The following is a 26,601-nucleotide window of genomic DNA, read 5'->3' on the forward strand; positions in this document are numbered from 1 at the left end:
CTGATTGAGTTAGAATAGCAGACACGTGTTATTCAGGCCACAGTCATTATTTCCACTGCTTTCTGCCACAACCAGAAAATCACCAAGCAACGTCATTATGGTATAATCGATTATGTTGTGCACTGCAGATGCAGAATCGTCCACGTCTACATCGTGCTGCATAAATTATGAGATTAATTTTAATAACCCTCGTTTCACTTTGTCACAGCCTTTAGGCATGACGAGGCAGGTGAACAGAGAGAGGACGAAGACGTGACGAGATAGAAGGACGCAATCGCACGACATCGCGATACAGGGGTTTAATGGCGCACAACAGGGGAGGGGAGGGAAGGGGAGACATGTTACACATGAGAGACCCGATGACGAACAGAAACGAACAGGGTTTAAACCCCTTCCGGACCGGATCATGACACACTTGACTTTAATGCCAGACGTGATGCCCAATCTGTAGTTTTGTGCATTGACCTCTGGGAGCAGTAATTACTCTATCCAGAGTGTTTATACGTGGGTGATCTTGGGTTGTAGTTCTGAATTGAAAACATGAATCACTATTCTAAAAACTTACAACGTATTCTTAAAACTTACAGTCTAGGTGTTTCTTGTTTGTGAAAGTGAAGTGATTGTCACTTGTGATACACAGCAGCACAGCAAATGGTGCACACAGTGAAATTTGTCCTCTGCCCGGGGAGCAAGGTGTGAGGACGGTGCTTTGCTCAGTGGCACCTCACTGGAACCTCAGCAGATCAGGATTCGAACCGGCAACCTTCTGATTACGGGGCCGCTTCCTTAACCGCTATGCCACCACTGCCCCTACAGTTTTCATAAAACATTGTTTCTCACAGTTCCTGTAAAGAACCATTGGACATATCTGGTTCTCCAAGATGTCAATTGAACACCATGTAGTTGTCGTGTAAACGCAATAGCAACGTTTTTCTCATGTTTCAGCAGAAGTTGACGGCAAGAAAACGTTGCATGCAGCCTTTATTGGACGCCATACATACGCTGGTGCTGAACGCCCGTGTGGAGGCATTAATTTGCTCCAATAAGCTGAAAAAACAGTCGCTGTTCAGTGCGCACTCACCTGACGCCACAAACAAACCTGACGCGAGAAAATAAGCCTGGTTCAGATGTCCATGTGAACGAAGCCTTGGAGTGGCCTCCAAGGATGCCTTATATCTGATCCTAACTTTGGCCTTGGTTGTGGTCACCCTGGAAAAGCCAGATTGACATCATTTTGTTGTGAAAGGCAGAAGAAATTTTACAGACCTAAGTGCAAGACAAGGGTATTCCTTTGACTATATGATCCAAAAGGAGCCTAATTCTACTTTGGCAGCTCCAACTTCAACAAAACTCTGTAGAAAGAACAATGTCATTGGAATTAAAAGGGGTCCACATATTGCTTTCTCTGGGATCATTTGGGAACCCCCCTTACTACAGCGGAGTATGACATTTAAGCCTGGGTTTCTCCAGTTTGCTGATTGTAAGTATGGATAATGTTAGCTAATTCGCCGCGCTCACGGGTTTCCTCAGTTAGACGAAATTATACTCACTTATTAATGAGACTGTTTTCATTTATTTCATTTACTTAGATCTCAACATGCTTATCTCGTGCGTGCGTCTCCGTATCTGACGTCAGACACCGGTCATGAATATGTTGCCATGTCCGCTAATTACAAACGAATTGTAGGAGATTAATACACCAAAATAACAATATACAACCATGCAAAAGACGTCAAATGCGTGTGCTTGATACGTGCGCAAAAATGCTTCGTTTGATGAGCCAAAACACCTATTTAGGGGTTTTTTTATAGCCCACTTTTCTAACAACACATGGCAACACAGCTCTGAGGTCACGTGGCCGCGGTTTAAACCAACATGGAGACGCGCTTTCCGGCTCTTACAGTGACAGCGAAGGTTCTTTTTCTGGAACTAACTTGTGTCTGTTAAACGTCCACGGCGTGTTAAAATAAGACGACCGCGTTTATTCTTGTCCTGTATAAATACATATATAACCCCCGTGTACTCTTTCGCCACCTTAACTAACGTGTGGCGAATGCTGTGAGCATGTGCTCACGTACTTCAAGCAGCCTTTAGCTCCGTGCTTTGCGGTAGATGGTGGGCCGTAGCTGCGATGGATTTTGCCAGCCTGTTTGCCGCGCCACCAGGTCACGATGAAGGCGAGAGCGCTGGGTGAGCATCCGTTCACATCCTCTTGACACTCAGGGGAAAAAAAAGTATTTAGAATTTTTTTTTCATGTAAGTCAAGTGCTTGGGTGTTAAGTACAACTAATAATTGTACCTAATTTTATGAAAATTTTACAACAGGATTTCGTTAGTGTGATAAATCAATAAAATCCAAGAGCTTTTTGTTAGTTTTTTTTGTTAATAAGATTGAAGCAGTGCTCTGGGCTCCAATCATCTTTAAGTCTGTGTTCTTCCAAAACAGGCATGAATATAAGACATAGAAAAAGAATTTAGCAAGTCTTTTTTTTGTCCCCTCTGGGATTAATAAAGTATCTATCCATCCATCCACCAGTCATGTAACAGATTTCTTTGTGCTAATCTTTTTTTTTGCTCATAATCAAAAATCTCATATTCTTACATGTTGGTTTTGGCCCAGATATGATTGCGATATGCTTCAGATGGCACTGTGTCTTTGTTTATTACATCTTCCTCATATGGGTTCTCACTCTCATCTTCACAAAGTCATCTCCACTGCAGACACAACAGGTGGGTCTGGGTCTCAGGAGGCTAAACACTGCTAATAAATTAATAAATAAAGGGAACAAGAAGACAAGAAGGTTTTCCTGTGTCTGTCAGCGTAGTACCAGAGCAGGGAGGTGCAATCAGGAGACAGGCCTGTACATCAGGAGACATGGAGGAGGCCGAAGGAGGACAATAAATCAGCAGCAGAGACGCTAACTCCACCTCTGTCCAAGGAGGAACAGGAGGAGCACTGCCTGAGCCCTGCAAAATGACCTCCAGCAGGCCACAAATGTTCATGTGTCTTCTCAAATGGTCAGAAACAGACTCCAAGAGGGTGGTATGAGGGCCCGATGTCCACGGGTGGGGGTTCTGCTTACACCATCCAGCGCGTTTGGCATTTGCCAGAGATTGGCAAATTTGCCACTGACATCCTGTGCTCTTCAAAGATGAAAGCAGATTCACAGTGAGCACATGTGACAGACGTGACAGAGTCCAGAGACGAGAAGGTTCTGCTGCCTGCAACATCCTCTAGCATGACCGGTTTGGCAGTGGGTCAGTAATGGTGTGGGGTGGCATTTCTTTGGGGGGTCGCACAGCTCTCCATCTGCTCGCCAGAGGTAGCCTGACTGCAATTAGGTACCAAGATGAGATCCTCAGACCCCTTGTGAGATCATATGCTGGTGCGGTCGGCCCTGGGTTCCATCTAATGAAAGACAATGCTAGACCTCATGTGGCTTGAGTGTCTGCAGTTCCTGAAATGAAGATGAAGGCATTGATGCTATGGACTGGCCCGGCCGTTCCCCAGATCCTGAATCCAGCATGTCTGGGAAATCATATCTCGCTCAATCCACCAAAACATGCTGCACCACAGACTGCCCAGGTGTTGGTGGATGCTCCTCCAGGTGTGGGAGGAGATCCCTCAGGAGACCATTCACCACCTCATCAGTAGCATGCCCAGGCATTGTAGGGAGGTCATACAGGCACGTGGAGGCCACACACACTACTGACCTTCATTTTGACTTGTTTTAAGGCCATCAAAGTTGGATCAGCCTGTAGTGTGTTTTGTGATGACCGTATCTGTATTTTAGACAAACCTCAGACCCTCCGGCCCTGACTATGCCATCTCAGCCCAGAAAAAGGGCCCTACAGGAAATCCCGGGAGTTGGGAAGAGTCAGAAGGTGAGACGGGAGTTCATCATTTATATTTGTTATAAGACTATTAAATGTACTGTCTTGGTAACTTATCCTTAGTGTCCTCCATTAGACACATGTTCTGAGTTTTCAGTCATATTCCTGTTTGTGCTAACTGGTGGTGTAGATTTAGCTGTGAAATTATTTTATCACTGATCTCATCATTGTACACACAGCGGGGCAGGAAACTCTGGGGCTCCTATGATTCCGAGGCCAGTAATTACTGCATGGTACCATTCAATTATGAGCAGAAGGAGCAGGACTTCCTTGAGGAACTAAATCAGTATCGGCAAACCAAAGAGGCAGAAATGAAATCAACTAAAACTATCTGCGCTTCAAACAAATTACAGTTTGCTGCGGAAGGTACGACTGGATTTGTAATTTGATGTGTATTGGTGTGAATAATATATTAGAGGAGCACGCTTACTAACATCACTTCAAGTACATCCTTGGGATATTTTGTAAGGGGCTTTCATTTCTGATTATGTAGAATAATAATTACTTGAACCTGATTTTGTGTAATGTTAATTTTCCTAGAGCACATGCCGCATGGACGCAGAAAGGACAAACAAAACGTGCAGCAGAAATGTGGAGCACTCTCTCAAAACAAAGGAAGAGCCACTGTGCCCATAAAGGGTGGAGCACATTTAATGAGGGGACGAGGCTGCACCAACAGAGGTGGAAGTTGGACCAACAAGAATAAATCGGCATCGGCTAACTGTTCTTCAGGCTTAATGAATAGGGATGATGGTTCCTTTAAGGGAGGAAGAAGACAGCCCAAACCGGAAGGGAAATTGTCAAAAAATGCACTGCCAAAAAATCAGGTTTGTGTCAAAGAAATCAATTTGCCTTGAATAAATGTGATATTAAGATTTTTTTTTTACCAGACACCATTTATGCACTGCCCAGTCTAGCGAACCAGTTCAGAAAGGAAAACCCTTCATGACACAGGAGTTCAAAGAACTGAACTCTTTGGAAATTGGTGGCAGGCTGATCTGCAAACATTTTCTCCGAGGACGGTGTATTAAGGTAAACGTACAAAGAGTTTGGATTTCACTGCTTAATTGAATCAGAATTGAGAGTTGAGTGAAGAGAGTCTCTCTTTGTGTTTAGGGAGATGACTGCCACTTTGAGCACACATTTGAAGGAGTAAAGAAGAACGAGCTCTGTAAATTCTACGTGCAAGGCTGCTGTTCGAAAGAAAACTGCATCTATATGCACAATATCTTTTCATTTGTTCTTTGTGAGGACTATGAAGCCGTTTTAATGTACTTAAAATGTTGGTACCATCTTAAATATTGCTTAAGTACATTACAAAAATACAATAAATATTTATTAAATCTATACTCCTTGACACAAGTTGCAAGTACCTTTCCATGCAAGTTTTTTCATTTAGGCAGAAAGTGTTTGCTAGGAGAAAGCTGCAAGTTTTCTCATGAGCCTCTGACTGAACTTACCAGAGGGCTTCTGGAAAAGGCAAGTAGTTGAACATTGGAAATGCTTATTCTAGTACACTTGGCTAAACATTGCACATAGGTCTGTTTGTTAAGGAGTATTATGTTTAATGGATTTATATACTGGAAAGTGAATATGATGCCTATTTGTAGATTAAGTACTTGGAATATTAAAACTGCTGAATAATGATAAACAGGTAGAAGAAGAGATGAGAAAAGAAACAATGAAATTAACAAACACAGAAGAACCAAAGATCAAAGAAGAACAGAAACCTCTGGAGGACATCAGGTAAGACCACAGTAGCCACTTCTACAAAGTATTATTCTAGTGTTCTCTGCTTTTAACCATCACCCTTGGTGAGCAGTGGGCAGCCATGAAAGGCGTCTGTGGAGCAGTGTGTGGGGACAGTTCTTTTGCCTAGTGGCACCTTGGTGGTTTGGGAATTCGAACCTTCTGATTACGGGTCCGTTTCCTTGCCTGCTTAGGCCATCACTGTCCACTTGAGATTGTTTACAAGTTATAGGTTACTCAAATGGAGCAAAACTTTGCTAAACATCACAAAAATCTGCCATGTACTTGTTCTTAAATCCATTGTATACATTTAGATATTGTGTGTCTATTTTATTTTCCCAACAGACTAAATTTCTATAATTCCATCAAAGAACCAGAGCCTGTATGTCAGTTTGGAGGTACTGCATCCTGTGAAGGAAACTCAAACATGTCTGATCAGCCGCCCACAACTGGTGCCCTGAACAGTGTTGAAACCACCAAACTGGCCCCAGAAACCCCAACTTCACTGACAATGTCAACATCTCTCTATATAAGGGGGTCTGCAATGACAAACTCTTCAGATAATAGTGGTAAGGACATGATATTTTGTATGAAATGTCTCTAGATTGAAATCTGCATAAGGGCCGTAGAGTAATTGCTGTATGCAGCTGAAACAGTGGCTCAGTTATTTAATCTGTCATCAGAATTTCAACTAAAAACTAACTAAACTAATGCAAGTCATAGTCCTAGTTCAGCTTTGTATCACAGGAAAATGTCTTGTCTTATTTGATTTATTTTGGCCGTTTTCTGACTTAATAATTACAGAATTGGAGCTTTAATTAAAAAAACAGGTGTGACGTGTCTTGCATCAAAACACTGTGAACAGCAAACAGAATAATTGTAGCTTTTCATGATCCAGAATCTGGGTCCTCTGTCCTGAGGGGACTCTTTCTTCGCCTCAGCCCATGCTCTTTTGAAGAGGATCCAGACACAGCTAATGTATGTTAGCAACAGCAAGAAAGGTAACTGGGTTTAATTCTTAATCAGATACACCATCAAATGTAGTTTATTTACCCACTAGGCCACAACTGCCATGTGGAGATGCAGCAGTTGCAGCTATAACTGCAGGTTTGTGTCCAGCACTGAAGTGAAGTGATTGTCATTGTGAAACACTGTCATGGCTGCCCACTACTCACCAAGGGTGATGGTTAAATGCAGAGGACACATTTTGTTGTCACCATTTGCTGTGCTGCAGTGTCTCACAATGACAATCACTTTCACTTTTTTTTCCCCTGCACTCCTCTGGGAAGATTTAACAGCATGAAATTTATTAGAAGGGTGTTTGAGGGCATGCCTTAGGTCAAAGACTTCAAATTTGCACTGGTGCACTAGTTATGTGATGTAGTAATTGTATTGATTCCTGTTCAGGATGTACTTTAGGATGTTTTAAAGTGAGATGTTTCTTTATTCCAGCTGTCACACAAGTCCAGCTGAAACACTGAGGTGGTGAAGGTGGAGTGAACCTTGAAGTTTGGCTGATTTCATTTCTAGCCCCCTACACACTTCAGTGGCCACTTCAGACGTTGGATTGTGTGGTGCAACTCTGTCATGGAGATGAGAAGCTTGAGAGGATCAGAAATCAAGAGTAATTAAGTAATGATGGCTCAAGGCTGAAGTGTGTGTGTGTGTGTGTGTGTGTGTATATATATATATACACACACAATCATTTTGTGTAATTTCTTGTCAGTCATCAATTTAGCAACATTCAGCTGTAAGCCTGGACTAGCCCATATAAGCTTAATATCAATATTTTTTAAAAGCACTTATGGTGTAAGCTTTAATATTATGCATATCATTGAACTGAATTTTTGGAGATGGATTTTGTTTAGAGTGTATTGTTTTCTTGGAGCAAATGTAGATGTTTTATGTGATTCACTGTGTCTGTGACTGGAAAATCACTTACAGAGTCTTTAACAAATCTATTCTGTTAATGAAAATGTATTAAAATAGTCAACTACATTGTGTGGAGACCCTTTAAATGTAATTAGTTGAGTTTTAATATCCAAGAACTAACATAGTATGCAACTGGCAACTATTAATTATTATTATTATTATTATATAGATATAAAATTTTATGCCAAGTGGTAACCCATCCGTATCTGTTAATCACTTCTTGGTAATCAAATAAAGGGCCAGTGGTGGCCTAGAAGGTAAGTAAGGTTGCCGATTCGAATACTGATCCGCCAAGAAGCCACTGAAATATTTTATGTTTAAATGTGGCCATTTTAACTTTAAAATCGCTTGCTTTACAGTGACTGTCACTTGTTGGTCTGATTACATACCTAATTGAAATCATTGTCATAGCCATTGGGAAATATGTGGGAACGAAATCAAGATAGTGACTGACCTTCGTTCCCTCGCAGTGGAGCCTGTTCTGCTGTCTGGATCAAAGTTCAGGCCTCCAAAGAGGCCATATGTGAGAAGGAGCATTTGTGCATTCCTCCCTGGGCTCGGATGTTTAGCAGCACTGCTCCGGGCTGCTGGTCAACATAATGGTTTGTTGCTGCCGCTCGTCTGTGGCCTTCCTGCTGGTGCTGTGCCTCGCTCTCCAGTCAGACCTGGCTCAGGAGGAAACGGGGCGCGCTGTACCGACGCAAGCTGCTGAAGCACCGAAGACAGATGGAGACGACGACGACTGGGGCCTGAACTCGCTGCGCGGCAGCTTTGAGGCTGTGAATGGGTACTTTGATTCCATGCTGGAGTTTCTGGGAGGACGGGATGGTGTGTGCCAGTATCGCTGCCGTTATGGTAAGGGAGGATATGTTCATGTACCGTCATGGTATTGAGACAGAACCATCAGACAGAGGAGAGTGGTACAAATTCAGCCTTTTGACGACCTATAGTCAATGACCAAGTTCCTAATCCTGAATGATGAAAATATGGAAGGAAAACAAACCACACATGTTATAGTGATCACCTGATCTTACTGTTTAATGGTTGGAGTTAGTACTTTGTCAGAACCCCAGCTTTGTGATTTTTATTGAAATTGTTAAAAATCTGTTGAAATCTGTTAAATTAAAAGTAAGTAGTAAAAGTAACAGATTGCTGAACGTCTGTTCTCCAGCTTCATTTGGCTTTGTTAAGTGATTTAATTACTACTTGACAAACTATAATTAATGATAAGTTTTATTAGCCCCAGTAACTGACCTAAATCAGGGTGGGGAAAAACCTTTGACCTCTTGTGACTAATACAACTCCACAGATTACATCATTCATAGATTGCATCCCTCTCCAAATGAAGTTCTAGCTAATTTCACAATCTGTTTTCACTCATCAATTGTCATCAAATGTGATTTGCTTCAGTTTTGGATTACAGCTTCAGCAAATCCTGGATTAAGTTGGTCAAATTCTGGTTGCAGGAAAAGCTCCCATTCCTCGTCCTGACTACCAAACTCCAGAGCCCAATGGATGTAGTTCCTACTTCCTGGGACTTCCTGTACCCAACGTTGTACGTAGCAGTCACCGTCACACACTCACTGTGTTTATCACATTTTTCTATTATTCACTGCTTTTAAACTCAAGTTTTTTCAAATTTGGGCCTTGATTGGAAAAATCTGGCCTGGATTACATTTATTTCAGTCATCTCCGAGTTACTGATGTTGATCCTTCGCACCCAACTGAAAAATCAAGACACTTTTTATTCACTCTGTTGTAGATATAATGGCATTCCAATGTGGCTTTTTTAAAATGTAGAAGATTGCACCTGATTTTATAACCTCCTTTTCCAGGTGGATCTTGGGGTCCCAGCCATGACCAAGTGTTGCAACCAGTTGGACCTGTGCTACGACACGTGTGGGTCCAATAAGTATCGCTGTGACTCCAAATTCCGCTGGTGTCTCCACAATATCTGCTCAGACCTCAAGAAGAGCTTGGGCTTTGTATCAAAGGTTGAAGGTCAGTATCCTTGATAAGAAGTCATTCAAAGGTCAGCACGACTCTGAGTATTTGTTTGTACTGTGCTGATTAAACATTTAATAACTCAATACTACAGTCAATTTTTGTCTTAGTTCTTAAGGGTTAGCTCATGTGAAAATGTGGACATAATATCCGTGTAGCTTATGTTTCCTACCGGTCCTTTCTATTTCTCTGCAGCATGCGAGGCAGTGGCAGACACACTGTTCAACACTGTCTGGACTCTGGGCTGTAGGCCTTACATGAACAGCCAGAGAGAAGCATGCCTCTGTGAGGGGGAGGAGAAGGACGAGTTGTGACCAAGAAGAACCCGCATCCACATTAGAAACACAGAAATAGCCTCTCAGGGGAGATTTTTTAATTTTAAAAAGTCACCGGGGCTGCATTGTAAATATGCAAAATGTGTAAAGAAAGTACAGTTGCCTCACAGTGTCACAGGCAAGCAAATCACAGCGCCATGGATTTTTCCCAAGTTCTCTCTTTTTGTAACTTATTTCATGTTGCTATTTACATTAAAATATTTCAATGCTTCAGTCAAAACTACAAATCTTGTAGTGTTACAAAAGCAATGATTCTCTACACACATTTTACACTAGCATGTATACAGAATTAACAGAATTAGAGGCCATTTAACATCAGGTTACATGTGGTGTGAAATTTCTTATCTTTGCTGTTTTATCAGATATGCATTTGAAGGCTTTGTCTTTAGAAAATCGTTCCACTTACACTGCACTAGTCCTGGTGTCGTTATGGTACTGGTCCCAACTTGGAACTTCTTTTGAATTTCCTCCCTATGTCCCCAGTGGGAAAAAGAAAACTATGGACTTTGTAAATGAGAACTTCAGGTACAAAAAAATAATAATAATAAAATAAAAATTGGAATTGTTCAGACTGCTGAAGAAATGAATATTTTTATATGAACCTACATGTACTGGCCGAGCACTAGCTCTAGTAGCAGTACTGGGTATAAAAAAAAAAAAAAAGGTTTAATTACATTCAGAAATAATTATTATTTATTACAGCTAATGCTCTGGATGTTATGTGGTCTCTTAACTCTAACTCCCTTACGTGTATACACTTTATTCCCTACGACCCAAGCATGATCTCCATACCAGTCCAACCAAGTCCATTTTGGGAATAGCTTGGCCAAGTCTTTCAATGCCCCTGGAAATGGCGGAGGATCTGAGATATTATTAGAAGGACTGTTTGCTGAGGTATTCAGCGACTGGACAGTCTCAGAGGTGCTCACTGATGCTGCTGGCGGTGTTGCTCCTATGGTAAATTTCTGCCCAGCTCCCTACAAAAAAAAAAAAAAAAAAGGAAATCAGATTAATTACCACCATTTCAGATATGATCAACAGTTCTGTAACGTGGGACGTTCACACTCAAACAAGTGCCTTTATGGACAAACTGAAAACATGGGGGGAAAAGAAGGAAAAATGAAGACATTAATTGGTACAGGCTGTTCTTTTTGGGGTGTGAGATGTTATATATATATATATATATATATATATATATATATGTTACAATACAATATTCAATCATTTGAATATTAGCCCATAACACACTGATCTCTCGATCACCTTCTTTTTCTTCTTCTTTGATTGCCAGGCAACTTCAGCATTCTTGGCTGCACAAGGCAACGGTTTTGTCTCGATGGTTTTCAGACACCGATATCTGGTCGTCTCGGCCATTTCTTTGCCCACGGCTGCGGACTGCAGGAAAAAGCTGCCGGCGGAGCAGTAATTGGGTGTATCTGGGGTAATACTGGGGCTTGCCTGACTGTAATACTGGGTGGCCTGTGGCAGGTACGGGTGCCGCGCAGCGTACGACTGGGTTCCGCTCCACTGCATGTAGCTCCAGCTGTTCGCCACGTGGTACTGGCTGTTGTAATATGCATGAGAGACGCCGGCAGGCCCGGGTGACGATGAGGTCGGGAGAATCTGTGGGAAGTTTGCGGTAACGAAAGTGGCGTGGTTGTTTACGGCAGAGAGGTGGCTCGGAGTTGTCGAGGAAGGCCCGGGTAACGATGGAGTCTGGAGAATGTGAGGGAAGTTTGCCGTCGTGGGTGTGGAGTGATGGTTTACAGCAGAGAGGTGGCTCGGAGTTAAGACTCCAGCGGTCTCGGCACCACAGCTGCCGTTGTTCTGCTGAACTGAGCCATAGCGAGAAAGCTGAGTTACACTAGATGGAACGTGGTCGCTTTTTGGGTTGAGACCATACTCCTCGTCTAAGTCTTTGCTCTTCCTTTGAGGCTTTTTCCCATATAGCCTCTCCTTGGTCCTTTCGGTCAAACGGCTAACTTCATCCTCTCCCAGCTCCAGCCCAACAGTCTGGAGAAGGGTTTGAATCCTTTGCAGTTGTTCCTTCTTGTCCCTCTCCGTCCTGCTTACCCTCTCATCCTCAGAAGAAACGGACCTAGAGCGGCTTCTCTTACGTCTGCTGTGCTTGTCCTTTGCTTTGCTCCTCCTGGACTCCTCTTTCTCAGGTGAGGGCAGAGTTTTTCTTTCCTCTGCACTTCCTCTATAAACAGACCTGTCCTTCATTGGTTCGTTGTTGTAATAGTCCTTCACTGCAGTCGGAGACGGAGACGAGGTCCTCCTTTGGTCCTGATGGCAAAAAGTATTCTCAGGTGCGGAGCTGCGGCCCGGTGGCATTTTCTCAGATCCCGCAGACCCTGTTGCATTGACGATAGCAGACAGCCTGTCTATGTCCACCCCCTTGTTAAGCACACTGAGGAAACGCTGAAAGTTCTTGGAAGTGTGATTGTGATGAAGTGTCCCTTGGGTGTGCACTGTCTCAAGTTCATCTGGATCTTGGAGAGGAGAAGGACTCTGAAATATAAAGAATATATAAAGAACTGAAGGAGAGAGAGAGAGAAACAAACACTTTCTCTGCATTGTCCAACCTTTCTTTCCACCGCTTCAAGTCTGTGGCCAACACTGTAATGGTGCTTCAAAATACCCTTTGTCCTGGGTTTTGGAAACAGGTTTGTGGAAATGTCCAATGGCCCAGAGGTCCCCCCATTCACACAGCTATCTTCGTCTTTCCAAAAGACAAATGAACTTCCCCTCTCCGGTTCAGGGATGGGAGGGACCTATGGAAAAAAAAGCACATTTTTTTTAAAAGTGAAGTATTGTCATTGTAAAACACTGCTGCAAAGCACATTGTGACAGAACTGCTTTTAACCATCAACCGTGTCCTCTGCTTTTAACCACCTTCCCATATTCTCCCACTCCGCCCCTCTGCTACGTTCCCTCCACTGGCTCCCAGTAGCTGCACGCATCAGGTTCAAAATACTGATGCTGGCCTACAAAGCCAAACATGGAGCAGCACCATCCTACCTCACATCCCTTATTACACCTCGCACTGCACCTCGTATACTCTGAGCCTCCAGTACTGCTCACCTGGTCCCTCCATCTCTGAAGGTAAAAGGAAAACATTCATCTAGACTCTTCTCCGTCTTGGCCCCTCGGTGGTGGAATGAACTTCCCCTCGAGGTCAGAACAGCTCAGTCACTGAGCACCTTCAAACGACAGCTCAAGACCTTCCTCTTTAAAGAATATTTAGATTAAATTGTAATTTTCTTGTTGTCGAACTTTGTGTACAGAATCTACAACAGAGTGAATTAAATAGATGTATTCATAGTTGGGGTCCTAGTGAACCGGAATTGATCTCTTCATCGATGGTAACTTGAAAGCACGTTGTAAGTCGCTCTGGATAAGGGCGTCTGCCAAATGCCGTAAATGTAAATGTAAATGTAACCACCACCCTGAGTGAGCAGTGGGCAGCCATGACAGGCGCCCGGGGAGCAGTGTGTGTGGACGGTGCTTTACTCAGTGGCACCTTGGCAGATCGGGATTCGAACCGGCAACCTTCTGATTACAGGGCCAGCACTTACTTGCCTGACGCATTGATTTAAAAAAAAAAAAAAAAAAGAAAGTTAAGAAAATTGCATATTTACAATAACACAGTCCAACCCACACAGATAACGGCTCCAAACACATTCCGTTAAGGACAGTTTTGACTGTGCCCGGGCTTCCCAATCCTCCTCAAGGTTACTTTATCATCGGCAGCTTCATACCTGTACGAAGTGTGACGAGAATGACGAACAATACGGACAAAACGTGCAAAGAGGCACTACGGTTACTGCAGGCTGAAAAGAGGTACTTGGTTTAAGGATGGAGTCTAGTTGCATCCATCATGCCCTTCGTCAGTTTTAATGTCGTGCAGTGCTGCCACCCCGCAGTTATTGAAAAAGTGTCCGACGCGAGTTTTAAAGACACGCAAAGTGAAACGCATACCCAGATGTCATCTGATTCGGAACAATTCGGTCGCGGTGCGTCCTGGTCGAGGAAGCTCCTCTTCACCTGTCCCCCGGCAGGCTCCTCATGGCGCAGCTGTCGCTTCATTGCTAAGTCCCTCCTTTTACTCGCGATCTGACGCTCGATCATCTCCAGCAGTCGCTTCTTCCGAACCAGCTCGTCGTCGTGGTCCGGAGCAGGAACCCGGGGCGGCGGAGAGACGCGGGCCTCTCCGGCCCCGTCCTCGGCGCCGAGTCTGCTGGTGCGCGTGTAGCCGGGCTCCGTCGCCTCCATCGGGCTGCAGCTCGCCGACTGCACACAGACAGCGACGGACAGGGGCTGGAATACTTCAACACACTCGGCCACTAGCACGCCTGAATCAACATGTCAACGTTAAATGTTCAGGAGAGAAAGGGGGGGGACGGGGACTTACATCCTCTTCGCGCTTTTCCCTAAAGTTCCACATGAAATCCTACAGACTTGTAATGCTCGCACGCTACATAATTAGTGACGCTGGGATAGGCGAGCAAGCGGGCTAGCTCTGACAAGCGCTTGTTAGCCAGATGGCTAACGGGACCCCCTCGTCTGTCCTTTTCACTCCGGTACGAAAATCCAGAGCCTAAAGGTGTTTCGGTTCAGGGTTCCCACCACATCACCGCGCACCACAGACAACGTCCTTACACCGGAAAAGAGCGAACGCGGCAAACACGTACGGCTGGGTAGCAACACGGTGCAAGTGGCGTTTTCTTGCATCGTGGTGACGTCACAGCAGTGTTGCCAGTTCCGGACATATACGCAAAAAATATATATACGCTACACTCATGCACGCTCTCTCAGATCTGCAAACAAAATGAGACTAAAAATTCCCTCTTCACAGGTCTCCGATCCCAATTGACTATTCTCCTTTGTTTGTCCCTGGCTGGTGGAACAACTTGCCCCAACTTGCTCCATTTGACTAGCCGAGACTACCACCAGCTTTAAGAAGCATTTGAAAACCCACTTGTTTAGTATTTCAAACGAGTCTAACACTAACACACAAAAATTTGTCTAGCACTTAACAATTTCTGAGCATGTTCTTTTCCTGACAAGTTAGGCCTTATCAGGGCTCTTAGTTTTTTAACTGAAAATCTATAGAAACCGAATGAGAATTGCTGGTGTCTTCCTATTGTAAGTCGCTTTGGATAAAAGTGTCTGCCAAGTAAAGTAAATTAAGTAAATTAAAGTGCAAGACACACAAAACACACAAAACATATAGACAGTATAGACAGTATAAAACAGTATGGTATAAAACAGTACAGGAGACATTGCAGAGTGTATATACAAGGGCATTATAAATATAAATATATTATATATAATATACAAGGGGGTAGGCTTATTTGCCACTTCACTTCATATTGCACATAGTCTTAGACATAGTCTTATTTTTAATAATATACATATTAGTATATACAAAACATAGACTACTTAGATACTTGATTTCAGTGATTGGAGATCTGTTTTAGGATGACACCTTCATGACAAGGCAAATCAGACGTATCGATATTTTCGCATCTTCTTTTTCTGTACCACGGTTCCAACTGAAAGAAAACGTGCCGGTATAAATACTGCTCCTCACACGTCGACGTGACTCAGTGACGTCACAGAAAGACGTCACAAAAAAACATGTTTGATCACCAGACCCCGCCCCCAGCAGCACTCTCATGGAGCGAAGAAGACACACTTTTTAGTTTGACTTTCCAATTACATTTAGTTTTTGTATAAAGTATCGGAATCGCACATCGGTAATTAAAACTAATTGGGTTACTAAATTAGACCTGGCAACACAGCATCGTTTCGACCTAGAGTCACAGTGCCCATGGTGGAGGCAATCGAACGTAACGTATTAGTTTAATAATCATTACTTAGTTTATTCTAAAAAAAATCTGCAAATCCAAATTAATCAATAACTGGAGCAAAAACAAGTTTTCGCAGACTGAATCAGTATAATAATCAGTATATGTAATTACTTTTGGATTATTTACCTGTACAAGAGTAAACTAATAATTTTTAAAAAAAGATATTCATAATGATAATAAATAAAATATCAGAATTAATGCAAACTGCATTTTAACTGGTTGTGAATGCACATGACTCAATTTGCATTTTCTTTTTAAATATCATACCACAGATATGGTGCATAGTCCATGTGTCATGGAGAAGAAGATGCTGAAAACTTGTTCAGGAAACTGGAAATTATAAGCAGAATTTTATTGCAATGCGCAGTAATACAACAGCCAGTCAGTGCATGGAACCATGCCATACTTCGTTCTTATACATTTCTTTTATCTATTGATTACCCTATTGGTCATGTATCATCACCTCATCTGGAGCCAGCGTGTGCGTGTGTGTGTTTGCAGTAGTGCCACTGACCAAGGTACCGTCTCCACCCACTGCTCACTAAGGTTAATGGATGAGGACACATTTTATTATCACTTCACTTTCCATTATCTTTAGCCTTACATGAGATGCTACCTGTCCCAATTGTGCGTGTGTTCAGAATGTACAGCTAATTGAAAATGTGACGCATACTTGCCTTAAGGTTTATGTTCACCCCCAAGAGCTGTGCAAGCCAAATTAAATGATACAGAATGAAAGCACCCTTGTGTGCTCAGTTAAGAGCAGGCATTGCCTCATCTGTGCATGCGCTTAGATGCTCAAAGGTGTATAAAATTGATCAAACCATAATAAAAACCAATAGCCGCAATGTATTAATTGTATATCAGTGCATGCATATGTAGTACTCATCGTATATGAATCAAACAAATATCTTGTACATTTGTGGTCCTTCAAAAACAAAAAAAAAAAATCACCAAGTACACCTGTAGGTGTCATTCTTGTACCAAAGCCCATTCTAATGTTTCTGCAATATGAGGCGTTGGCTAAACAGCGTAAAGGTAATACAGAATACATGACCAATCTGTGAATTTTCTTCTAAACAAATACAAGGGCCAATAGTACACGTCCACATGTAAGCCTTTATTTTCAGCAGATATGCAATCCTTCAACAGCTCCTATATTACAGTACCATTTACACAATTTTTTACCGTCTCCCAAAATTTCTAAATGTAAATGCAAATCTTAACAATTCCTTTGTTGACCCATCTTAAGATTTATCAATTTGTACTGGCCATCCAGCAAGTAATCAAACATCCTTTGACTTTCGGAGTGATGAGTAGCTGGTTTTACACATGGAACAGCCCAAATCTAAAACACACACATTTGAAACCTATACACATACACATTCTCCCTAACGTTGTGCAATAGTGTCCTTCTAACCCTTTATTGTAATTGCACATGACCTGGGCGTAAATGACTACAACTGACTACAAGACCGCATGGTATTGTGAAACTATGACACGTAAATCTGACTGGACAGTAGGGCACATTCATCTTCATCTTCTCATCAAATCAGTAAGCACTAGTGTTCTCCAAACAAAGCATCTGGAGAAAAAGAAAAACACAATAAGCAATTCAACAGCAACCAAGGCCAGACCCTGGCTTCAACTTCAGCTTCAACTAAACCACAGAACTTTAAATGATGTTTCATCCATATATAATTTCAGATTTTTGGAATCGGTGCTCATTTGTTCTTCTGCTACACCTTATGTAGGCTGTTTTTTTACATTTACAGACTTTGATTTATTTGTTCAGCTGTAAAATGTTCAAACTAATTCAGCATTATTCAGAACACACTTACAGCCCCTGGCAGTTGGTAGGCCATTATCAGTATGCTGTGTCCATCTCTCTGTGCCTAAGGATACCTCTATACCTGCCTTTTCTCACTGATAGAACTTAAGCTCTGTATCCACACAATCAAAGAAGAGGTCGCCTAAATCCTCCTCGGGTATTTCTCCTCTGAGCAGAGCCCCAATGTCCATCAAGCACTGGGATTCCAGGTAACGCAGGGTCTCCTGAAGAGATGCTCCGGCCTCCTAGGAGAATATGTGGGTACAAGGATAAATTTTTTTTTTTAATGCAAATGCATTAAAAATGCAAAAGCAATATGTATATATATTTATATATATTTTTTTTCAAACAGGCACCAAAATCACTGGATTTCCATCATCCCCTGGCTTCTGTAAACAACCGTGTTCCATGTTTTACCTGGTCAGTCTCCATGTTGCTTAAAGCATGCTGATGGGCCTTGTACAGGTCATGCTCCCGGGCCACTTGACTCCGGAAGCGAGGCTGCTTTCTGACAGGGTCCTCAGGCCCATATTGTGGTGAGATCACCCTGGGCACAGGAGTCATACACTCTGAGAAAATAAAAGGCTTGAACACAGACCTGAAAGCACATAAAAAGAAAAAAGTGCAAAGGAAAATGTTACGGAACACACCTTGACAAATAAACAGGCCAAAACAAAAATGCTTTTTTCTATTCATTTTTTACTTTGCTAAGATAGCATGTTCCATAATGTTAAGTATAGCATTTTTAAACTACAGCTCAAAATCAACATGTTTTGTCTATTTGTGTTCAGTATTTTATTACGGAAAATTAGTCCAAGAAATAATTTGGTTTGCTACGTGCATGTGATGGATATGTGCATGTGTCTATGTGTCAAAATATCAAAACTGGATAGTCTAACTCAACTTTCTCTTTGTGCTTGTGTTTGGACAATTGAACTGATAAGTGCTACACAGAATTAGCAGGAACCTAATTAGCTAATAAGAACAAAAATACCTAATAAGAACCTAATAAGAACAAAAATACTTCTGGTGACCATTTACAAAGACCAGAAAATTGTGTAGTTCGTAGCCATGTAGACTTGTAGCACCTGGACGGGTCTGGGGTGGCAGTGAAAAAGTGGATGCAGGGGTAGGCAGAGTCCCGGGGCAGGACAGACACCATGCTCCCCGTGGTGCGGAAGCCTTCAGAGTCCATGCAGATGCCACTGGCCTTGTCCCTCAGGATCGTCATCATTACCTCAGCAGTAACTGAGCCTGACGAACAGTCACAAAGCAAGGCCGAGTGAGAAAAGCTGCTTGCTGCTTTCACTTAAAAGCACACAGTCACTTACTCAACACCCACCATTGTGCTGTTTGAGCAACTCGGTGCCTCCCCTGTAGCGCTGCTTGGCCAACTCCATCCTGGCAGGAGGGTTATCTGGACTGAACGCAGCACTGAAGCTGAACTCGCCCTCACCATTCCACCAGCCCTGAGCCTGGGCAGTACTGCGCAGCTCTGGGTGCTCCAGCGCGATTTCAGTTTCTATTGTCAGCTGGTTGGAGATGTTCTTTACTCCTTCTGCCAAGAAACACATGAACAAACATGAACGTGACTGAAACCTTTTTTAAATAAGAGTGCAAGCTGAGAGATTTTGTGCTTTACAGAATCACCTGTGATTTTGAGCCAGTGATGTTAGACCTGGAGTTACCTGTCACCTGCTGTGCTGCCCATAGCTTCCCGGCCGTCTCCAGGACCCAGGCCTCTAACCGGTCCACCAGCAGGAAGGTATTGTGGTAGCTGAAGGGTTTAGGGTCTTCCCTGCATGGCCCACCTTGGCCATGCTGCTCAAGCAGTCCAGTGATGACACCTAATGCAGCCCTGGCACTGTCCCCTCGCTCCAGTCCCAAACTGTCAAACAGTTAAAATATGAAATACAATCTGTACCTATCTACCTTAAACACTCTAAACTAACCTATAAAAGAACCTCCCTGTTACTACATTTTGCTTCATTGGTATAGGGCTCAAATGTAAGACAACAAATCTGCAGAAAAAATGTCTTATTTTTGGGAGATACAGATACAAAGAGGCCATTTTATTACATACATATTTTGCTATGAAAATAGCATTGTGAATAACAGTGTGTATTTAAGAAGATGTTCTTAAATCTTCAAATGTTTAGTACTGAATGTGATGTGATTTCACCGATGCTACACTTTATTCTCTGACTTGACTTGTTTTTAGACATGATTTACATTCATAAGCAGGGCTGTAATATTATACACAATGTTTTAAATAGCAAATAAAAAAGCTATTTGCTGGACTGATTATACTCATCATTGGACAAAATGGTCCAATTATTGCAAGGAGACAGTAGCAACTAGTACTATTTTTTAGAGAAAAATTGCTAACCTATATTTGGTTAGATTGGTTAGCAAAGAGAGAAAATGGTAACTTAAGCACGTTGTAAGTCGCTCTGGATAAGGCGACTTACATGTAAACGTAAATGTAGAAAATCCTAACACACTGAAGTGCTTATGTGAAGCGTACCGGACTAGATCCATCCCCAGCAGTGCCTCGCCCTCTCCCACGGGCTCCCGGGTCCACACCGCCTCATTCCCAATGCACACACCATGCTCATTAGCTCCCATTTCAGCCCCCCATAGCCAGGCAGGGCGACTGAGAACCACTGCGTGAGTGTGCTCCGCCTGGGGGATGGATATATACGTGCACTGCAAAGAGGGAAAGTCCATGACGAATGACATTTAACAACAGCCTGCTGCAGTTTGTACAGTAGTACAATGATAAAATATGATTTAACATTAGTAGTATTAGTAGTATTAGTATGCTGATGTTCTGCTCAGGGTATAAAGCCATGCCATTACAGTCAGAAAGAGAAAAAGTCAATATGCCTCCCGAAAACTGCTCACAATACAACAATTTCTGAATTATTAGTACTGTAACATTTTGAATTATCGCTCCAAATAACTTTTCTATATAAAATTATATGTCCACTGTGCATTTGTTGGCATGGTGTCAAATATATAGTAATGAATGTATATTAATTAACCCGCTGTCCAAACTAAGTGGATGGTGACTGACTGTAGGTGTGAGTGTGTAAGTGTGTGTGTGTGTGTGTGTGTGTGTGTGTGTGTGTGTGTGTTGCACCCTGCACCCACTGTGGGCTCCAGCAGCCGCGGTTATGGAAAGTGAGTGAGTGAGTATCTGCAGGTTGAATTTAGGACATCATAGCAGCACCAATACAGTAAATATTCTGCTGTATATGAATGTTTATTGCCGTTGGTTTGATTTGTTTTTTTCCTGTTCGTGATGTTCGTCTGAACTGTGTAAATGCTACTGAACATTATTTCCGCCCCACCCGTAATGGACAGACTGACAAGAAAATTGGATATAACCAAATGCAGAACGTGGAGAACGAGTTACCTCCACCAAACTCCCAGACGGGTGTGAGGCGGCGGGGAAGTGAACGACCTCCTGGACTTCGTCCCTGGGCCGGTCGGAATTCTTACCAAATATGACATGGTCCTCTCGGGAGCCAGGGGGCAGTGACACAAGACAGTCACATGACTGCGGTGGCTCAGCCATCCTGGGGATAGAAAAAGAAGAAGTCCCTCTCTCATTCATGGCGTGAACGGATCAACAAAACCACAAGCTCTGTACCAAATTCAATCAATTAAAGGTGATCGTGTTCATTTTCACTCATTTTTTTTGCCAATATCTGCCATGCATTCATATTTAAGGTGGTTGTGTGCAGCGGATGCATTACGCGGCCTCCGAAAGAACGACATTTAACCGGAGCGCTCCGCGGACGAGGATTACAGGGCCGCCGTAATCTCCTCCAACCCCGGCCGCAGCAAACGCACACGTTCGTGACAAGCGGTCGAAACTTGTTGTTGTTATTGATGATGATGATTATGATGATGATGACGACCCCCCGCCACCCCGCCAACGATCCGTCACACACGCCGTCATCTCGCCGTTCTGACAGGCGCGGCCTGCGACAGCGACGTCGCCAGCGATCACGTCGCGAATTCAGCCCGAACAAACAAGCACAGACGCGGGCCGGAACGTCGGGTGCCGCTCCCGGCGTGCGGGGTTTACCTTCCTCTCCCTCCGTCTAGCTCGGAACCGGACAGCGAGCCCGGATGGAGCAGGTCGCAGCGGAGACGTCACGTGACCGCGCCCACAGCCCGCCGCTCTGCTTCCTTCCTTCCTTCCTACCCAACTTCCTTCCTTCCTTCCTTTTCCTTATCGCCTGTCAAGTGGCTAGCAAGATCATACTGTAAATCATTTCAAATGGGCAAATTCATTCTGGAATAAATGAAGTTTATTCAGGCGTGCCTGGCCTGAAAAGGCGCCACCTAAAGACTGAATGTGCCGCAGGCGACTTTACGTTTAATTATATGAAAGTGAAAAGTGGAAGTGAAATTATTGTCATTGTGATACACAGCACAGCACTCGGTGCACACAACGAAATGTGTCCTCTGCTTTTAACCCATCACCCTGAGTGAGCAGTGGGCGGCCATGACAGGCGCCCGGGGAGCAGTGTGTGGGGACGGTGCTTTGCTCAGTGGCACCTCAGTGGCGCCTTGGCGGATCAGGATTCGATCCGGCAACCTTCTGATTACGGGGGCGGCTTCCTTAACCGGTAGGCCACCACTGCCCCGGGACACCGCAACGCCACCCCATATAACTCGGTGCAGCCATGCAATGCACACGTGAAGCTGGTTTAAAGTCGACTTTTATGTAGTCTCCTTAGAAGAATTTTTTTTAAATGCATTAAGAAAATGCTTTAAGATATGCAAAATGCATTGAGATAAAAGAGGGGTTTACAGTTTTTAAGTTTAAGCATCAATAAGGTGAGATGCTAGAAGAATGAAATGACTAGTTTATTCATCCTAAATGAAACATTGCTAAATCTGCTTTACACGTGTCTCAAATATAACAGTACATGTATGACAAGGCACAATTACACCTAGTATAACAACACTGCATGCTATTTTACCTTGAGCTTGATTGACAGATGCGGCACATGATCAGGGCACAAATGCATTGTGACAAATTGAGACAGGAGGCTCTGATATGGCCTCTGCAGTTCTGACTTTGAGGGACCTTTGCTGATGGCAGCACGTACATGACACATGTGATGTGAGTGGGGCTTTGAGGAGCGGCCCATAGGTTCCAGGAACAGCCCAGAATCTCGTAAAAAATGAACAACCCATAAAGCTAAAAAGTTTTATGCCTGAACCTGTCAAGCAGCATTGTTGTCAGGCTGTGTGCGCAGTAGTGTTAAAATAAGTACCAGTCAAACTCGCATGGCTGTACGGAAATTATGTCGACATCTGACAGGAAGCTCATTAAAAGTCCATCACCACCTCGTTTTAGCAGCCACATTCCTCTGTTCTGACTCACTCTGTTCTATATGGTTTGGTTGTTTGTCGGCCTTCTTCATTTGATTTTACTGTTTGTGGGATTAGTGCTGATCAACATGCTCTAGACTAAAAGTGGAAGAATGAATGGTTTAGAAAAATGCCGTACTTGGACAGTTCACAATTTCCAAAAATGTTTAGTGAACAAAACATATATGTTATGAACAGTTGACGTTAAACCAGCGCAGTTGTGTAATACACTGAATGCAAAACAATATATAAGAAATTATATATCAATTACATGTGACCTTCAAAACTAAAGTCAATTCACACCCACAAGGAGAACAATTCAGATCTTTGACAAATATTATACTGAATGTTTTTAAATTAGTCTAATCATCCAAATATTAGAATAAATTAGAATCAAATAGAAAATGTTAAAAAATGATTAATGCATAGCAATTTACTCAAATAAACCTCCACGTGCATCAATAATAGCTTGACAGACCTTGGGCATTCTAGATTTGCTGAGGTTATAAAGAATTGAATGTGAAAAACACCAAAAATAAAAAAAAGACACATTTTTGCTGATCACGAGCCTTGTTGCTACAAATTGATCCACTTGAAATTTCTTTAATGGGAAAAAATCTATAGTTTCCTATAAAAAATGAGGTCATTTGTAAATAAGCCAACACATTTGAATGGTGGTATAAGTTCTGAAGTTGTGGTCTGTGTGTACGTTTCTATCACTCCAGATGGTTTGCTGTGTTCCGGCTGCGTCTGGCCTTTCATCTCCTGTCCGCCGCTGACAAGGCCCTGGCCGTCCAAATGGTCGGTGTTTGCTGAGACAAAACAAATGCGGACAGAAAAAAAGACGGTAAGTAAAAACAAACACGATACAGACACAAGACGGCCACACCCAGACAACACTCTCACCCGACAGACACTCTGTAAACACACATCCGCTCACTGCACAAGCACGGCTGACGCGTTCCATTAGTCATGCCCTCCAGGAGCGTCCATTGATAAAGTGCAGTTCTCCATCTGCACGTTTGCGACCCTGTGTGGGTGACGGACCGGCCGAGCCGACGCCCCTCCGTCCCTGGCCATCGTTAGAAGCCGAGCCAGGATCGACATGGGGGATGGACAGGTGGCTGCTAGCAGAGGAGACGTTAATCTGGCGAGGTGGGGAAGTGAAGACAGGGTGGCAGGGATCAGTGCTTGCTGCTAAAGCCTGGTATTATGGGAGCTGGCGGGGGGGAGGTAGTGCACTGTCTGCAGACAACGCGACTGCTGTGATTCCCGCTGCCTGTCCTCTGCCTTTTTGCCCTTCTGATTCTCATCGTTCGGTCCAGAGACAGGCACAACAGTGAAGAGCATGGGAGGAGGCCGGATTAGACCCTGCCGAAAGGCTGCACTGATCTCCTTTTTCTCCTCTGCTGAAAATCAGCTTTGAAGAGCAAAGAGAAGCACCTATCCCCCCAACCCACCCTTATTCCGTAAAATTGCTTTATCCTGAATTTACAAAGACAAGCAATTAACAGCGTGATGCAGTACACTAGACAATAGAATGAAATCAAAGGCTTTACAAACCCAGGACATGAGTGCACTATACAACGATGCACTACAGCTCTGCACTGAAGATATTTTGTCCCATTAATTAATTACAGTACGTTCCTGATATTACCTGATATTACAAATAATTGTGAAAAATATTTTTTTAGGACCTGATTCTATGCACTGCTTAAAATATATTTAGCATATTAAAGTAGATGATGATATAAATTAAATGAGCTGGGTCAAAAGAATTCACAGCTAACACACCAAATGTACTTCTAATGTGTTAAATTAATAATTAGCAGTACCTTAATGTACAACTGATTCATTAAAAGTATAATATAATAGCAACAGATGTGTACAATGATCATGGTAATTTAATGCAATTTTAATTTAGTGATTGGATAAAGTGAATAGACCATGATATAAGTATATTTCGTTCTGGGACAAATTTGAATAATCATATAGAGATTTAAATAAATTGTAATAATTGTAATAGCATTTGAGTTTAATGTGCACTATAAAAATAAGGCTGCATCACTGATCTGCTCTTGTTCGTGTGGAATTCAGGCAGAACTCAATAAATGTCATAAGATGGAAATCAAAGCGCTGAATTATGAATGTTTCTGGTGCCTGTACCATAATAAAAGTTATGCATTTAGTCACTACACAACATTTTTTTCACCTCATAGTATGTGAATTGTCTGAAAATAAGCAATATAAACATGATTTCGTAGCATGTTGAAACAGGTTAACGTGACGGCGGAGGCTTTTAACATTCCATGACAAGATTGGAGAAGTTTCATCTGAGACATACAATGCAATGTTACAATTATGGAATCGTGGTTAATTCAATTATGCAGTCATTTCAAAATAAAAAAAAACATTGTTTAGACATTTATACCTACAATAGTATGCCTTAATGCAGTACAGTACATAATGCAGTACATTCCTGCAAGTCCAGTCATCGCCTGTGAGTTTCAGTGGAAGCTCAGACATTTGTAAATACATTTACAGCCCTTTCCGGACAGAAAGACTTCAACTGGTGATTCAGTGGAGGAGGCATTCAGACATGCAATTTATTGCTTTGCAGACGCACACACACACCAAAAGGAAGCTGTAATCACTGATCCATTCTTTAAGTTTTGTTCCTGGTACATTTGGGACTCCAGTGTCTTGGTCATAAGTTTGAATCAAACAGCTCGATATTGTAAAAATTCTCATTTTCTGTAAGGATAAAAGTCACTAAAGCCATTTTAATAAGTTTCTAGGTTGAAGGAATTGTATCTGTGACTTTTATTTAAGGCGTACATGTACATCTTAAGAACATGTACAAAACAAAGCAAACAAGGAACGAGCAAACCAGATTTTATGCTACACAACCCAGACAACGTCTTGGGGCCCGCACCTCAAATAAATAGGAACAGCACAGTCAGGATGATTAAGGATTATGCACAGGAGGTAAATGCAGGATGCAAAAAAAAAAGAAAAAGAAGAAGGGAAGAAGAATCTACAACCAATTAAAGATAAAGCAGTGTTGTGTGGGGGAGGGTAAGTGGAGGGAACTGGGCGGCTTCGGCCGTACAGACAGTAATGACGGCGCCACTGCTGTTTAACAATCAAAGATGGGAGGCGGAGACAGTTGAGGAAGTCTCTTCCCAAAAATACAGGTGTTTGGCACAATCAAAGTGCAGCTTGCAGAAATGACTGGGTTTGAAGTTGAAAGAGGCGGGAGGAGAGGAGAGGTGGGGGTGGACGAGTGTGCTGAATGAGTGTCTACGTAAAAAAAAAACAAAAAAAAACGCAGGTGACTCTAAACCTCAGTTCCTCTTCTGGGATTTTCGGTAATAAGCAAGAATAAATCAAATGTGCCACTATGTCTTATCTGGGTTCTTAAGGACGGGAAGTTCTTCTGCACTCTTCTCCTGTATTCTTATTTTTCCTAATAATCTCTGTTAAGGGGAATGTCCCAAGCCATTGTGTCCATATTACAACGTGTGACAAATGTCAGCGGCTGGGAATTGTACACTGAGCTGTTTCACACTGGCCACAC

General features: G+C 42.8%; 4 protein-coding genes and 1 long non-coding RNA gene across 12 annotated transcripts; 3 read left to right on the top strand and 2 right to left on the bottom strand.

The window, feature by feature from the left end:
* Positions 1-1,867: 1,867 nt before the first annotated feature.
* LOC114786832 (zinc finger CCCH domain-containing protein 8-like) lies at positions 1,868-7,641 on the top strand. Its single transcript, XM_028974358.1, has 11 exons — positions 1,868-2,190; positions 3,795-3,885; positions 4,074-4,260; positions 4,435-4,721; positions 4,807-4,926; positions 5,011-5,119; positions 5,264-5,373; positions 5,549-5,640; positions 5,989-6,212; positions 6,542-6,644; positions 7,096-7,641. Exons 1-10 carry the CDS (start codon positions 2,132-2,134, stop codon positions 6,628-6,630), a joined length of 1,368 nt encoding a protein of 455 aa, XP_028830191.1. The 5' UTR covers positions 1,868-2,131; the 3' UTR covers positions 6,631-6,644; positions 7,096-7,641.
* A 149-nt stretch (positions 7,642-7,790) lies between these two features.
* On the top strand, positions 7,791-10,217 carry LOC114786834 (group XIIB secretory phospholipase A2-like protein). Its single transcript, XM_028974359.1, has 4 exons — positions 7,791-8,430; positions 9,042-9,130; positions 9,411-9,576; positions 9,775-10,217. The coding sequence occupies exons 1-4, from the start codon at positions 8,175-8,177 to the stop codon at positions 9,891-9,893; spliced, it is 630 nt and encodes a 209-aa protein (XP_028830192.1). The 5' UTR covers positions 7,791-8,174; the 3' UTR covers positions 9,894-10,217.
* On the bottom strand, positions 8,241-14,655 carry LOC114786831 (uncharacterized). 7 transcript variants are annotated; one of them, XR_003749254.1, is made up of 7 exons: positions 14,332-14,655; positions 13,899-14,210; positions 12,503-12,691; positions 11,178-12,428; positions 10,321-10,891; positions 9,386-9,862; positions 8,241-8,546 (listed from the first exon to the last, which is right to left on the bottom strand). XR_003749254.1 is itself a non-coding variant. In XM_028974356.1 (7 exons), coding segments are annotated over exons 1-7 (2,037 nt in total). In that variant the 5' UTR covers positions 14,365-14,655; the 3' UTR covers positions 9,333-9,860. The 7 variants fall into 7 exon arrangements, 3 of the variants coding, with proteins under 3 accessions (XP_028830189.1, XP_028830188.1, XP_028830190.1); XR_003749255.1 differs by lacking the exon at positions 8,241-8,546 and adding an exon at positions 8,915-9,299; XR_003749253.1 differs by lacking the exon at positions 8,241-8,546 and having other exon boundaries at positions 9,333-9,585; positions 9,752-9,862.
* Positions 14,656-16,892: 2,237 nt separating this feature from the next.
* scrn2 (secernin 2) lies at positions 16,893-21,895 on the bottom strand. 2 transcript variants are annotated; one of them, XM_028974896.1, is made up of 9 exons: positions 21,724-21,895; positions 21,046-21,208; positions 20,152-20,333; positions 19,313-19,512; positions 18,967-19,182; positions 18,713-18,878; positions 18,042-18,222; positions 17,711-17,869; positions 16,893-17,378 (listed from the first exon to the last, which is right to left on the bottom strand). In XM_028974896.1, the coding sequence occupies exons 2-8, from the start codon at positions 21,205-21,207 to the stop codon at positions 17,717-17,719; spliced, it is 1,260 nt and encodes a 419-aa protein (XP_028830729.1). In that variant the 5' UTR covers position 21,208; positions 21,724-21,895; the 3' UTR covers positions 16,893-17,378; positions 17,711-17,716. The 2 variants fall into 2 exon arrangements, with proteins under 2 accessions (XP_028830729.1, XP_028830730.1); XM_028974897.1 differs by having other exon boundaries at positions 16,893-17,869; positions 21,132-21,208; positions 21,724-21,894.
* On the top strand, positions 21,199-24,687 carry LOC114787115 (uncharacterized). Its single transcript, XR_003749301.1, has 3 exons — positions 21,199-21,301; positions 23,747-23,868; positions 24,347-24,687. It is a non-coding gene; the product is annotated as an uncharacterized LOC114787115 (long non-coding RNA).
* The last annotated feature ends 1,914 nt before the right edge of the window (positions 24,688-26,601 follow it).

This window comes from Denticeps clupeoides, chromosome 3 (genome assembly GCF_900700375.1).
Source record: "Denticeps clupeoides chromosome 3, fDenClu1.1, whole genome shotgun sequence".
NCBI lineage: Eukaryota > Metazoa > Chordata > Actinopteri > Clupeiformes > Denticipitidae > Denticeps > Denticeps clupeoides.